A 14,141-nucleotide genomic window follows, 5' to 3' on the forward strand; every position below is an offset into this window, starting at 1 on the left:
CACACAGCAAGGACCTACTGTATAGCACAGGGAACTATATTCAATATCTTGTAATAACTTATAATGGAAAAGAATCTTAAAAAGAATATATATGTGTGTGTGTGTGTGTGTGTATATATATAAATAAATAAACTGAATCACTTTTCTGTATACCTGAAACTAACACAACATTGGAAATTAACCATACTTCAATTAAAAAATGATTATAAAAATAAATTTTAAAAAGTTTTAAAAAGTCAGAAGAATTAGTTTCCAGTTCTGGGAAGAGATTTGTCTGAAAATTGATCAGTAATCCTAATGATTTTAAATGGCCCTAATTGTTTCTTCAGTATGTTTTAGTAATATGAACAGAAGTCCCATATAATTTCAGCATGTCCACCATGACAACATAATTTTTTGGATTATAGATATGTTTCATTGGTGATCAGTATTCTCAGATCTACTATTTTGTTCAGTAACTTTAATTTTGTTAGTTTGCTCAACCCCTCAGTCTCTGTTTCTTATCATGCTTGTAGATAGATCATTGTGAGAGTGAAAAACCATATAGTTTAGTTGTCCGGGCAAATGAGATTTTGGGTGTTGACAGCTCTGGTTTCATTAATAAACTGTAAGTAATTCTAAAAACCTATTATATTGGTTTTTAATTAAGAAAAGGACACTTATCCTTACACCGTTGTTTTTGCTTTCTTCTTGGTACCTTCTGCCCAGATATTTCTAGCTACACTTTTGGTTCTACTTTTTTCCATAGTAGCACTGAATCTTTTCTCTCCCCATAGTGGTACATAAAGAAATTATCTATAGCCATCCAACTCACCATTAGTGAGTATAAATGTTGTCATAAATTAATTTAAATATAGTTAACTTCATCAATTTAGAAATGAGGTAATTGAGGCCTGGAGCGGTTGAGATTTGCCAAGAAAGGAAAGAACTAACATTTACAGAGCACTGACTGTATACCAGACACTATCATTTTATATTCCAGTTCTGTGAAGTATGTTCTGTTATCCCCATTTTACAGAATCTCAGAGGTCAAGAAACTTGCCCAAGACCATAAGACTATCCAGTTCTCTTGCGCAGTCTAGGGTCTTTTCCACTTCTGTCAGCAAACATTAAGAGCTGTTCAACTAAGCCAGTGGAGAAAACAAAGGATTAAGAAACCAACACACTAAATATAACAAAGGGTATTTTCTGATTGACAACTTTTATTTTTATAAAAAGACTCAAAGATAAAAGTTAATTATCCTGGGTTGTACTGGTATTAAATCACTATTAAAATGTGGGACCATCATAGGTATAAAAGCAACATTACCTTTGCTTATTAGGGTCTTAAAAAGGTTGATGATGCATGTACAAAAAACAGTCACAGAAAAGGTAATATATTTACTATCAATTTAGGGATAGAAAGGATCACCAAGGGGACAGTTATCTTTCTTTTACTTTTTCTTTTCTTCTCTTTCTTTTCTTTCTTTTTCCTCCTTCCTTCCTCCCTCCCTCCCTTCTTTTCTTTCTTTCGAAATTGTCTCAAGAGATTCTTTAACCTTTTGCCTTGAGGGTATTCTTCTTATGCTTTTAACAGACACACTTTTGCTGACAGAGGTAGTCTCCTTTTGTCCTGGCGCATGATTGGCCTTTGATGTTTGTGGAGTGGGGACAAGCTAGGAGTGGATTTGGGCTCTGTGTTACCTTTTTAAATTCAGTTTGGTGTTTGTGAGAATTAATAGCCTGCTTTTCAGAGTTTCTGGAATGAGATTCCAAAAAATGGAACTGAGCATGGAAATAGAAAGACAAATTAGGGCTTTAACATATAGTATTATGGCATGTCTATTCATTAGTTAAAGAACTAAGTGTTTAAAATATGCGTGCAAATCTGGGCCTCCATTTGCCCTGCTTATATTTATTCGTGAACTCTAAATCTCTTATCTAAGCACTTAATCTAATTAACTATTGGTAACTACCTTTTTGAAGCGACACCTTCTCTTTAGCCTCTTGACATCTGAACCACTGCTCTTCTGAATGTGATGACCTAAGTAGTAATCAGATCACCCAAGAGTAGCTTTTTAAATTGTTTTTCAAAGATACTTCTTTTCTAGGATCATAAGTGATACATCTTTCGCACTTCACCATCTAATTACCTGGGTTTTAATATTTGTATTCTTGATACCTTCATTTTCGTTACAATTTTTTTTTCCTTAAAAGTCAGAGCTGACTCCGGCAGACACCTAGACAAAGACAATCTTTTTCTCTACCTACCAGTTCTCTCCTTCTCTCATCCCTCTCTATCCCTCCATCCCTGACTGCCCCTCCCTCGTTCCCCTCTCCTTGTCCCGCCCCTCTTTTTCCCCTTCCCCATTTTGTTTGTCTCAGTATATAGAAAGATAAAAAATAAGAATGATGATAGGTGGAGGTAGATAATTCCTTGTAAAGTTAGTATTCATTGACAGAAACATGTTAATTTCTTAGATAACTAATTCAAATTACTTTGCAGTTCATCAGACCTGGGTTAGAATCCTGCTTTATAAAAATAGTATTTATCCATTGTAGGGAGAAAAAGAGATATAGGATCAGTGAATATAAAGCAGAAAGTAAAAGAGCTGTCCTCACTATTAATGGCTTTCATGTATCCTTCTAAAATGTCTGCTATATATATTTACATACATACTTACTGTAGCATATTAGCTACAGCCACTTGCCTTTTATAAGTAGGTCTTCAGTAGGTCAGAAAGCATCTATTTAGTTTTCAATTTTAATCCACTTGATATTAGTAACTTATAGTATCTCAATTTCTTTTCTCATCTTTCTCTTAAAATTTTTTTTTTTTTTACCACTTTCAGGACACTGGTCCCTCAGATATTTTCTGTTTGTATTTTTTTTTAAACCAGTTTTAACATTTGCATCTTATGGCTTCGATCTTAGAAGTGGAAGTAATTGAAGTGTTATGTTCAGAGTAATTAGGAATTAAAGCCTGTGAAAAGAAAATTCAGAATTATCCTTGCTGTCATTATAGGGAGTAGTGTAAGTGATCCATATAGGATTGCCAGACCTGTTGTTGAAGATACAGGATGAATCTGTAGAGGGCAGTGTTTGGTCTTCTGGGACCAGGTGAGAAAAGCTGACTGTAGATCAGCTCTGGTTGGGTAAGAGTACGCCTGAGGCTTAAGGTGTTCAGGGCATCTGTGAGAGTAATAACCAGAGCATTGATAAACTTTGCTTACCATAACCAGGCACCAGAAAATGAACTTTACTTTCTTAACATGTACAAAACAGTTCGCTGCACATCAAATGTAAATCAGGATTTCAGAGTCCTCTCTTATAATACAATAGAAACAATGTTTTTCCCTCCTTGTAACGCATTATCACGTGAAGAATATGGTTGAAAATTCATAGAACTACTCATACATTAATTACCTAGGTATTTCTGTCTACCAACAAAACATTGTTTGCATATATATCCTTTTGTTCCCATAGAATGTTAGGCACGTTTCTAAACACCCAAACAGTGGAGGCATTTTGTGGGTCAGGAAAGAGCAGTTAGGAGGTAGCTAAAATTTGAAAGTGGCCAAAATGTTACATAATATTTTTCCCCAATTAAAGAACATATTATCTGATTAAAATTCCTGTTCTGTTAGACAAATGTTACTACTGAGCTTCCTTTAATCTTTTGTATGACATTAAAAAAATAATATAGTTATTTTCTTCCGGATTTTTCACAGAGAACTATATTTGAACTTGGCCTTGTTATTTAATTTTTTTGTAGAAGAAATACAAAAAAGAAACAGCTATCAAGTTTAGGTGATTTAGTCAAGTCTGCCAAGTATGTGTGTGTCCGAAATAGTATAGAACCTTTGGAAAACTTGTCAAGTTGTTTGTTTTTTAATTTTTGTTTTTTAACACTGCCTGCAAATTATTCTTGATCCATGACCCTAAGCCTTGAGAAGATGGTTCTTCTCCTCTTCAGTCTGTTTCACTTCTTTTCTTGCTCAATTATGATTGACCATAAGATTATGTTTCTTTCAAGGGAAAAGCTTGACCCCAGCTGCAGATGTTCTAATCTTCTATCTTGCTAGATTTCACAGTGGAGGAAAGTGAGGCTTTAGGTCAGAAAGGAGCCTTCCCTTCTGAATTCCTTCCCTGTCCCTCCTAGTATCCTGCCACCACTCTGATTTCATGATGCCTCTGAGGTACTACACACATATCCCAAGAAGCAGTTTTCAGAGACAATTCAGTCTGAATTCATATGTGAGGGTAGTTTGTTAATGGCATATGCATCACTAAGCAGAACCCTGAACACCTCCTGAAGCACCTGTGTTTAGCTTTAAAGGCACCCTCACAGTTTTCTTCAGTAAAGTAGTCAATTTGCATATGTAACTAAAGGGTCCATTCTGGTAGTATTTTAAAAACAAAAAAAGTCTGCTGCAAAGGAGAACTGATGTTTTCACTTTTTGAGACATTTAATTGCTTGTAATTGAAAATGACACTTATCTGGTTAAAAACAAAATTAAGATCCCACAAGGTATTCTATTAACAGTAAAAGTTGTCCTTCCTCTCACACATCAAATCTTTGAAGAAAAGTTGATTAGCCAGTAAAACAAGCCATCATTTTCCTTTTTATATCCTTTTTATAGGAATATTCCCCATCACCATTCTGCTGTTTGCAAGAACCTCAGCCTTCAAAAAACTTTTCCACTTTTAGTCACTGCTTCACTGCAAGGTTTATTAGACTTTCTATACCTTTTTAAAAACCTGGAGCTATTCAGTACCATGCTGTGGTTGTACTGGCATGCTTTTCTGACTTGGTCTATTGCACATGCATTATTTTATTTTCCCTGACTTTAGGACTGTGGGATATATATTTCCATGTCCATATTCTTGAGTCATCTTGAAATAAAAACACAGTTCTTGGACTTTCCTGGTGGGCCAGTGGTTAAGACTCCACGCTTCCATTGCAGTGGGCACAGGTTCAATCCCTGGTCGGGGAACTAGGATCACACATGCTGTACAGCGTGACCAATAAATAAATTAATTAATTAAAAAAAAAAAAAACCACAGTTCTTTTAAAAGAGAACCTAGTGTAGTTGTTTTGTATATGAAAACAAAATACTGCCAAAATAATTATTAAACATATTGGTACCTATTCTTTATTAGTTTTGATTATTGTTTCACTGAAGAGTATGCAGTGCATTGAAATAGTTACACATTTAAAAAATAACTTTTAATTGAATCAAGCCCAGTCATTCTGAATTATCAAGTTAGAGCAGAATTACTCCTGTGGAATCTATGTTCCCATACTTCTTTTCTGATTTTAAGGAAGATGATTGAGGGGCAGTTAGTCACCGCAGGTCAGCTCTGCCATTAGGTCTAACCATTTGGTTATTGCTTACCTAGGACTTATTAATCGTGCTTTATAGAGACTGATGGCAGCTTTGGTTAAGTATAAGTCAGTTGTTCAGTCTATGTGGCTTGGTCTAGGTATTATAAGATTTTAATTTGCAGGGTATTATTATATCATAAAGTGATTTTTAAAATAAGAAAGGAGTCACAGGAATGTGATGAAAAAGAACAGTATTTAAAGGACCAGAGAAATTAGAATGAATAAGGTAATGTGTAGGAGAGATAATAGAAATGACGGGCTGTTATGGAACATCCCCAGATCCACACTGGGTGTCTGGGTGTTGCTTTCTCTCTGCTAGAAAATGTACAAACACATGTACATCCTTAAAAAGTCTTTATAACAAGTCACACCTTTAAAAAATGATTTAATAAATCATTTTTTAGCTCCTTTATATCTATCTTTAAACCCTTCTCATATTCTCAATTTCTCATTTCTTGAAATGAGATTTTAAAAATAACATGTAGCTAAGAGGACTTTTGGGTAGAAAGGTTTTGTGAGTCAGAAAATATTTTCCTGAACTTACTCATATCTTTGCCTATCTCTGGTCTCTGTCTCCAGTGTCTAACTTGTAATTATCTGAAGTAATTTTAATGTCTCAGGATTCTGATTTTCAATTAATGGTAATAATGAAGACTCTCAGTTTAAACTATAGGCTGTTGACCCACTTCAGTATTCTATTGGATATAGGAAATAAAGTGGAAACTGGAGACAGTAGGAGGTAACAGAGAAGAACTTGGTTAGGAACAGTAAGAATGGTTTGTTCCTCCTGCCCAGGTGAAGGTATAGTTCAGAGACCTTCCCAGCATCTAAGAGTAATCGGCACAGAAGGTACAAGGAATTCTACTTCTTGATGCTTTCCCTGTGTCTTCAATTGCTTTCCTGACTATATTTTTCAATTTAAACCTTAATCTAATTGGTAATTGTGGTCTACCTGCTTATGAATTTTTACTTCTGTAGAATATTGATATTTTTTTCTTTAAAAATAACTCCATAAAGAATTAATCACTTGGGAGTTTTTTCTTGAATGTACCAGGGCTGTAGCAATTATGTTTATTCAAAATAAAAATTCCCTAGGGTCACTGCCCTAGGCTTTTAAACTTTAGTAGTGTATCAGAATAATCTAGAGGGTTTTTAACAAACATTGTTGAATATCACATCCCTATTTCTGATTGAGTAATTCTGGGCTGAAACCAGAGAGTTGCCATTTATATCAAGTTTCGAGACGATGCTAAAACTGCTGGTCCTGCAAACATACTTTGAGAACCACTGCCGTACAGTATTGATCACAGAAGTCTGAGACAGAGCTGGATCTAATCTGTGCTGAATAAACATTAAGTTGCTTGTAATTCAACGAAGTTATACCTGTTGGATGGGTTCCAACAATGATCATTTAATGTAGTATTATTTTTAATTTATTTTCATAGATTGGAGCATATGATCAACAAATATGGGAAAAATCTGTTGAACAAAGAGAAATCAAGGTAACAAGTTTATTTCATTTTGTATATTCTATAAATTGATTATTAACCACAGTTTATTTAATATCCCTCTGTCGACCTTTAAAGGTACAAATTAGTATTACTTATGCTATCCAAACTTTTAAATAAAGAGGTAAACTCTTTTATGAGGGCATATTCATGTGTCTTTACCTCTGATGATTTTTCTTTTTTTGCTCTTTAGCATCTTTCTGTTCTTTTAAAATTTAATTTCTAATGATTATTTTATGTCAGCTCTTTTCCCCTTTCACTTGTCACCTTATACTTCTAGTTTGCTTTTCCTCCCTTTTGATGCTGTCATTGCTCTGTACAGTTTATTAAACTGGTAAGTGTTTCAGGATTTTTCCCGCCTGAGTGATCCTGTGCAAACGCTGCTCTGCTTAATTGAGATCTGCTTTTTGGTGCTACTAACAGAATGACTTGGGCGCAAATAGAGTTGCTGAAAAGTTGGTCATTTTTTGAAAGAATTTAGGAAAGTAAAGCATTAATTGAAATGTTTTTGTAGTTCATAGTTTCTTCTTGAACATGTAATCATTTAACGCTGATAAGACATTCTCATAGGCTACCTTGCTAACATGGAAACTATTTTTTAACTAAATTTGTTCTGTTTCTCAGCAATCACACCTTTTCAGTAATAAGATTTATATTTTTCATTTGCATAGATGATACTAATCAGTGTGTTTCTGCACGAGCTAAACTTAATATTGGCCCAGAGAATGTTACTTTGGTTGCTTGACAGTTTATATTTTGTGCAGAAAGGTTTATATTAGATTGAAAACCAATGTCTATAGTTACTTAAAAATTTCAGTGTTTAGACAACTTAATCATCTAGAGTGAAGAGGAAGATACTTTGCCATTTGTTAATTTTAATCTTTGAACTATTTTCATGAAGAATTAATACAGTTAACAAAGTTGCAGTGAGCACCTACTATGTCTTAAATACAAGATTAAATCATGGGGACAAAAAGATAAAATAGATTATAATTTTGTAGATGAGATACATAATTACAAATGAGATCAATTCAATTAAGAGAGGGATGTGTAGTTCTCTATTGGGATGCAAAGTGGGGAAGCAGCCCTGGGGAGGTTAGGAAAGATTTCACAGAGGAAGTGACTCATGAGCTGAGTTTGACAGACGTTAGAGAGAATGAGGAAAACATTCCAGAGAGAATGAAGAGCATATGAAAATATACATGAAGGAAGGAAGGAGCATGACTGACTTAGAATCCTCAAGGGACTTGATGGCTAATAGGTTGGATGGAGGAGGGCGATTAGAGTGATTAGGAGTAAAACGTGAAACGAAATGGAAGTCAGATCTTGAAGGGGCTTAACTGCTTTACTCAGGAGTCTAGGCATAATCTGGGGAACAATGGGAGAGACACTGAAGGATTTTAAGCAGAAAAAGTTACCTGATTAAATTTCTATTTTAACAACTTCACTAAGGCAGCACTAAGTATGGTGGGAAATATTAGAAGAGGAGCAGATACAGAATTCTGTTTTAGAAATATCCAGGTGATACTTGGGAGAGAGACTGGGGGAGTCCTCAATATGTAAAGTGTGTGAGTGTGTGTGTGTATAAAACATTCTGTCTGGAATGTTTTCCTCATTCTCTCTAATGTCTGTCAAACTCAGTTCATGAGTCACTTCCTCTGTGAAATCTTTCCTAACCTCCCCAGGGCTGCTTCCCCACTTTGCATCCCAATAGAGAACTATACATCCCTCTCTTAATTGAATTGATCTCATTTGTAATTATGTATTTCATCTACCCATATATATATGGGTGTTTTATGTATTATACACATTATACAGATACAGCTATAGGAGTGAGTGGATTTACACTGAGTGATGCGAGAAAAAGGCTGAGAACAGAACACTGGGAAACAACATTTAATGGATAGGTTAAAAAAAAGAGATGTAAGTGAAAGAGGAAAGACAAGTGAGAGATACATGAGACAACGGTCTGAGACTATCACGAAGAGCTGGAATAGTTAAACAAATAAAGAGCAGCAGAGAGGTCTAGTAAGATGCCTTGAAATCTTTTATTTTCTTTGACAGTCTTCAACTTGTTGGACAGGGAATGTTAAGTACCTTGAGAGATTGTGATACCAGTTGGCACATTTGGATGTGTTTTGAAATTTAACCCCCTCCCCAAAATATAAAAATATATATATATATATATATATATATATATATATATATATATATATATATATATATATATATAGCTAAGACTTATAACTTGTTTCTGAAATTTGTCCTTCCTTTAAAGATAGTACTTTGTAATAGTAATTGAAGAATTAAAAACAGTATTAAAACTTACTTTTGTTATTTTGAATTAAAAAGGTTAATTTGTTGACAAGCGTAACATTCTTGTTAAACATTCTAGTGGAAGCAAATTATTTATAGTGTAAAATAATTTTGTATTTATTCTAAGAAAGGTAGGGAAGTGTGTAACTGTGGTGTATTAATGTTAATATTTGATTTAAAAGAACAAAAACACTGTACCTGTTGCTTAGAGAACACTAACAAACGTATTGAGTTTGTCCTTTTAGGTAATCGATTCTTTTATTATCTGTCAAAGCAGTGAGCAACAACTAAAGAAATCAAAGAAAACCATGAAAATATATTTCTTGGAATTTTTTTTTATATTAAAGACCCTAGTTGATATTGCTAAAGTGTAAAGTCTTTTGTGAGTTGCAAGTGATTTTTTCTTAAACGTTTTAGAAATTACAACTGAAAACTGCAGTTTTCTGATCACCTTGACCCAAATTTAAAAGTATATGTGGACTTTCCCCGTGTTTTAGTACGTACTAGAGTTGTAAAGCTTGAACAAGACAAACTATGTTATTTAAAGTCATTGTAAAGGAAAAAAGGGATGGGGGAAACTAAACAGGATTTCCGGAAAGTGAAACTGATAGTTATGTCCTTTGATAGAGTCTCCGTATTATAATAGTTCCATGCATGTGAAGTCTGGATCGTTGACCAGAAGTACTTTCTAAACTTAAACAGAACTTGTAAGCTTTTTGGCTCAACATTATCTGTGTGCTTAGATATTTTTAAAAATTCAAAACTTCATACTATTTGTGTCATTGCCCTTTAGGAATGTACTACAGGAGTGTAAGTGTATATGCAATAAAGACTATATTATTTGGATTCTTGGAGATTAATTGTATTCATAGTACTTGATAATTTCTACTTTCTAGTTAAACCAGTAGTTTAAAAAATCTTTTTCTGAAACTAAGTTAGTTTTCCTTTTTTGTTTGTTCACTCACTTAAACTTCTTGAAGGTTCATAATTATATTTAGTACTGAAAGCTATGCTGTTTTGTGTGAACATAGTTCAAACCAATTTAAAAATTGTCCAACTTAAAATATCTACTTAATTAAAATCACATTTTATGAAGGCTGACACCTCGGTACTAATACCTTTTATTTTTGTGAATAAAGTCACTAATGTTAGAAGATTTGTCAGTGAAATTTTTCTTTATCTTTCTTTAAACCTTTTACATATTCTGATAGGCTACCTTGAGGGGGAAGTTTTGTCAAAATTGGCAATTATGCTATGACTTTTATTACAATGTAGCTCAAAATAAATGTTTTAATAAAATATAAAATAGGAAATGAACCACATATTAAAAAGGTCAAGTAGAATGAGCATGTTGAAAAACAACATCATTGCATAAATCAAAACAATTTACTATTCCTTTTATAAGGGCTTTAAGTTCTTAAAACAATCTTGATGAAAATTTTAGGTATACAGCAGTAAATTAAGCTTCAGATTTGTTATAAACATTGGCAGTAAGGTTATTTTCAAAGTGCTAGAAAAATAATAAAAGACAGAAGTAAATTAAAATGTTACTGTTTTCAAATTTGTTGGCACTAATAAAGGTAAAATATCATAATAAACTTGATGCCAAATTTGAATAGTGCTTGATTAATGAATTTTTGTTTAAATATATATATTATTAATATTGCCTTTCCAATTTGTAAAATATTGGGAATGATTTATAGTCTATCAGCCACTCTGTCATGACATTAAAATGGGAAATGAAGTACAGATAGAGTTGTTTCTTATTATTTGCATTAGTTATGTTCTTTCAAGTCGCCATGAACACTGAATTAGTGAATATTGACTGTTGCTCTTAGGAGAAATACAGAGTTAAGTTCCTGCGAGTCCCTAGTCACAACACTTTCGTCAACTGATCAATACATAACCTTGTTTTATGACACCTTATTTAATATATGTTGTTGATCCATTAACACTGAACTCATGGCCAACAGCTCATGCCTGAACAGAGCTTACCTAACACATTTTCTCAGTGAGGCACGTCACAGCCTTCTTGTACGTAGGAACACTGGACCGCATGTCAACACTATCTAGGGAACCATTTTAAACCACAAAATTACCGACAAAACACAAAAAATGCAAAAGATTTGACGTTAAATAGACTGTGAAAAGGAACTTAAACGAGAGCTGAAACAAGAAGGCAGAGTGTTGCCTTGTTTGACCTCAGCTGGGAATGTGAACATTGAGTGACTCAAATTTTTTGCCACTCTCACTCTCTGCATGTCTACAAATGACTGCAAAATCACAGCGGGTATTGATTTTAGGGACCAATAAATTTTAGTGAATAGGTGAATTTACAAATATGGAATCTATGAATATGAGGATTGACTGTATATAAGATTATCATGGCTATGTCTTCAACCCTCACCCTTCTTTCTCTTTTGTTTTTGTATCTATGGGTAGTTTGCAGCTTCACATGGACAGACTATTTGAAGGAGTTCAGAGGTTAATTGCATCTTGATTTTAGGGTACATTTTTGGTTTAAACATCTTAGTTAATTCTGAGCTCAAATGCTGTCTTATTCTTTGTTTTAGATAAAAGCAGTACTTGATCAAATTTTTAATTTAAGGGGTCATTGTTACTTGGATTAGGGCTAAACAAAGGATTTACTGCCCAGTTACTTGGTTGATTGAATGAACAAGAAGCAAATCATTGCAACACTGTGTCATCGCTCAGCACTTGGATTCCAAGGAGTTTAGCCTAAGCTCCTCCAATTCTTAACATCCTAGTCTTAAGTTATAAAGTGTAATTTGTTTTTTGATAGTTTTTTCATTGATTTTGATCTCTACCCCTACTCTAACTCTGTACACTGATGGCAGAAACTTAATCTTAGTGTTCAATAATTCCAAGTTGAAACTAATTCAATTCATGATTTCTGCCTTCTCCCTCCTCCTCCTACTGGGCATGGCATCTAAGTTATGAGGTGATAAGGTTGCATTGTGGTCTGGTTAGTGGTTGGCATGTGAAGATAGTGGCAACCATGAGATGTGCATCATCCTCTCTGGGTCTCACCCCTACATGCTGACATCTGCTAAGAAGTCTGCATCCCTGTCTGTTCTCAGCTCTGTGATCCATTGCTTTCTGCAGGAATGCCCCCAGCATCACACCTTAAGGGCCCTTCAGGGCCACTGCTCTCCTAGCCAGCTTCAACACTTTCCTGTGCAACACTGGGGTCACCACAGTCTCCTGGACCATCTCAGGCTGTAATCCAAATTGATTGGTAGCAATAGTCTTTGTTTTAGAATGATGCTTTTAGTAATAAGTAGGCCTGACGTGTTGCATATGTGCCTAAATTTACCCTTTGGGAAGGTAATAAAATTTATTACAATACTACAGTTGTGTTCCATTTGCAACAAATATATAACGCGTTAGTTTTTGTCCATTATATTACTTAAAGTTTTCCTTCTTAATTGAAATTTTTAAGCGTTGATTCTGGGTTTTAAAAATATATGTATATATAATGAATTTCATTACTACTTTTTTATTGAGTTATAATTGACATATTAGTTTCAGGTGTAAACCATAATAATTCGATATTTTATGCATTGAGAAATGATCCCCACAGTAAGTCTAGTTTAAATAATTGTCCCCATACATAGTTACAGTTTTTTTTTTTCCTTGTGATGAGGACTTTAAAGATCTACTCTCTTATCAGTACTACTTTTAATATATTACAGGGGTTAAGGAATAAACCAAAGAAAACAGCACATGTGAAACCAGATCTCATAGATGTCGATCTTGTAAGAGGTGAGTCTTGAGTAAACAAATGTTTAATGAAGTTAGAAATTGACCGTGAAGAAACAGAATTCAAAATGGGTTAGATATATATGTTTGTAGAAATAGAAGCAATGTGAGTCTAAATGAAGTCAGAAATAGTATAAAAAAAAGAGAGGATGGAAGCATTTAAATATCACTGACTAGTCTTTTCTCCCACTAAGAATCATTCCAAGAACTAACAAGTGTAAAGGAAAAGCAGCTCGTATTTGCCTAGCAAACTATAAGGCTTGTTATAAAAATTAAAGTGGTATTTCTAATTCCTAACTGGAACTGACATTTGAACATTGTCTTGTATTTATAAAATATGTGGGAGAAATTTTGCTGTTATTCAGTTAAAAATAGTTTTTTTTTGAAAGTACCTGAGTTAATATGATAACATGAATAATGTTTTTAAAAGCGTCTCCTACCCAAAATTGGACGTTTCCCACTCATAGTACAAAATAAAATTTCATGTTTTATTGTTCTTCAAATGTTGAAATATTTTCTTTAAGGAAATTAAAGAGTCATAAATGTTCTCTGTCATTTTGTTACTTTTCTCAGGGTCTGCATTTGCTAAGGCAAAACCTGAAAGTCCATGGACTTCTCTGACTAGAAAGGGAATTGTTCGAGTTGTATTTTTTCCCTTTTTCTTCCGGTGGTGGTTACAAGTAACATCAAAAGTCATCTTTTTCTGGCTTCTAGTCCTTTATCTTCTTCAAGGTATAATTGATAGAAATGCATTTTGCTTTTAACTTTCAGCATATTTTGTTCTTAGGATTACTAAGGCTTTTTTATTTCTAACATATGCAAACTACTACTGAGTATGAAAATAAACATTTATTGTGATATTTCATTTAATAAGACACAACTAGTTTGGTATTAAAAATGGAGAAAACAAAGCAGTTATTTTCTAAAATAATTTTATGAAAATTTGAATCTGTGGATGGCTAAAGAAAAATACAAATTGAGAGGATTTTTAAAAATTACAGTCTCTTCCAAATGCAGCCTGACATATACATACACACCAGTCTTTTTTTTTTTTTTTTTAAACATCTTTATTGGAGTACAATTGCTTTACAATGGTGTGTTAGTTTCTGCTTTATAACCAAGTGAATCAGCTATACATATACATATATCCCCATATCTCTTCCCTC

The 14,141-nt window shown here is 33.7% G+C and overlaps 1 protein-coding gene across 3 annotated transcripts in view; it reads left to right on the top strand.

Annotated features, from left to right (window-relative positions):
• Positions 1-14,141, top strand: part of PHTF2 (putative homeodomain transcription factor 2) — a 125,506-nt gene that overhangs the window by 65,479 nt on the left and 45,886 nt on the right. For all 3 annotated transcript variants that reach the window (XM_068550446.1, XM_068550448.1, XM_068550447.1), the window contains exons 3-5: positions 6,814-6,870; positions 12,909-12,978; positions 13,549-13,707. In XM_068550446.1, coding sequence (XP_068406547.1) covers positions 6,814-6,870; positions 12,909-12,978; positions 13,549-13,707 — 286 coding nt within the window. The remainder of the gene's footprint in view (positions 1-6,813; positions 6,871-12,908; positions 12,979-13,548; positions 13,708-14,141) is intronic.

Source organism: Eschrichtius robustus, chromosome 8 (assembly GCF_028021215.1).
Source record: "Eschrichtius robustus isolate mEscRob2 chromosome 8, mEscRob2.pri, whole genome shotgun sequence".
NCBI lineage: Eukaryota > Metazoa > Chordata > Mammalia > Artiodactyla > Eschrichtiidae > Eschrichtius > Eschrichtius robustus.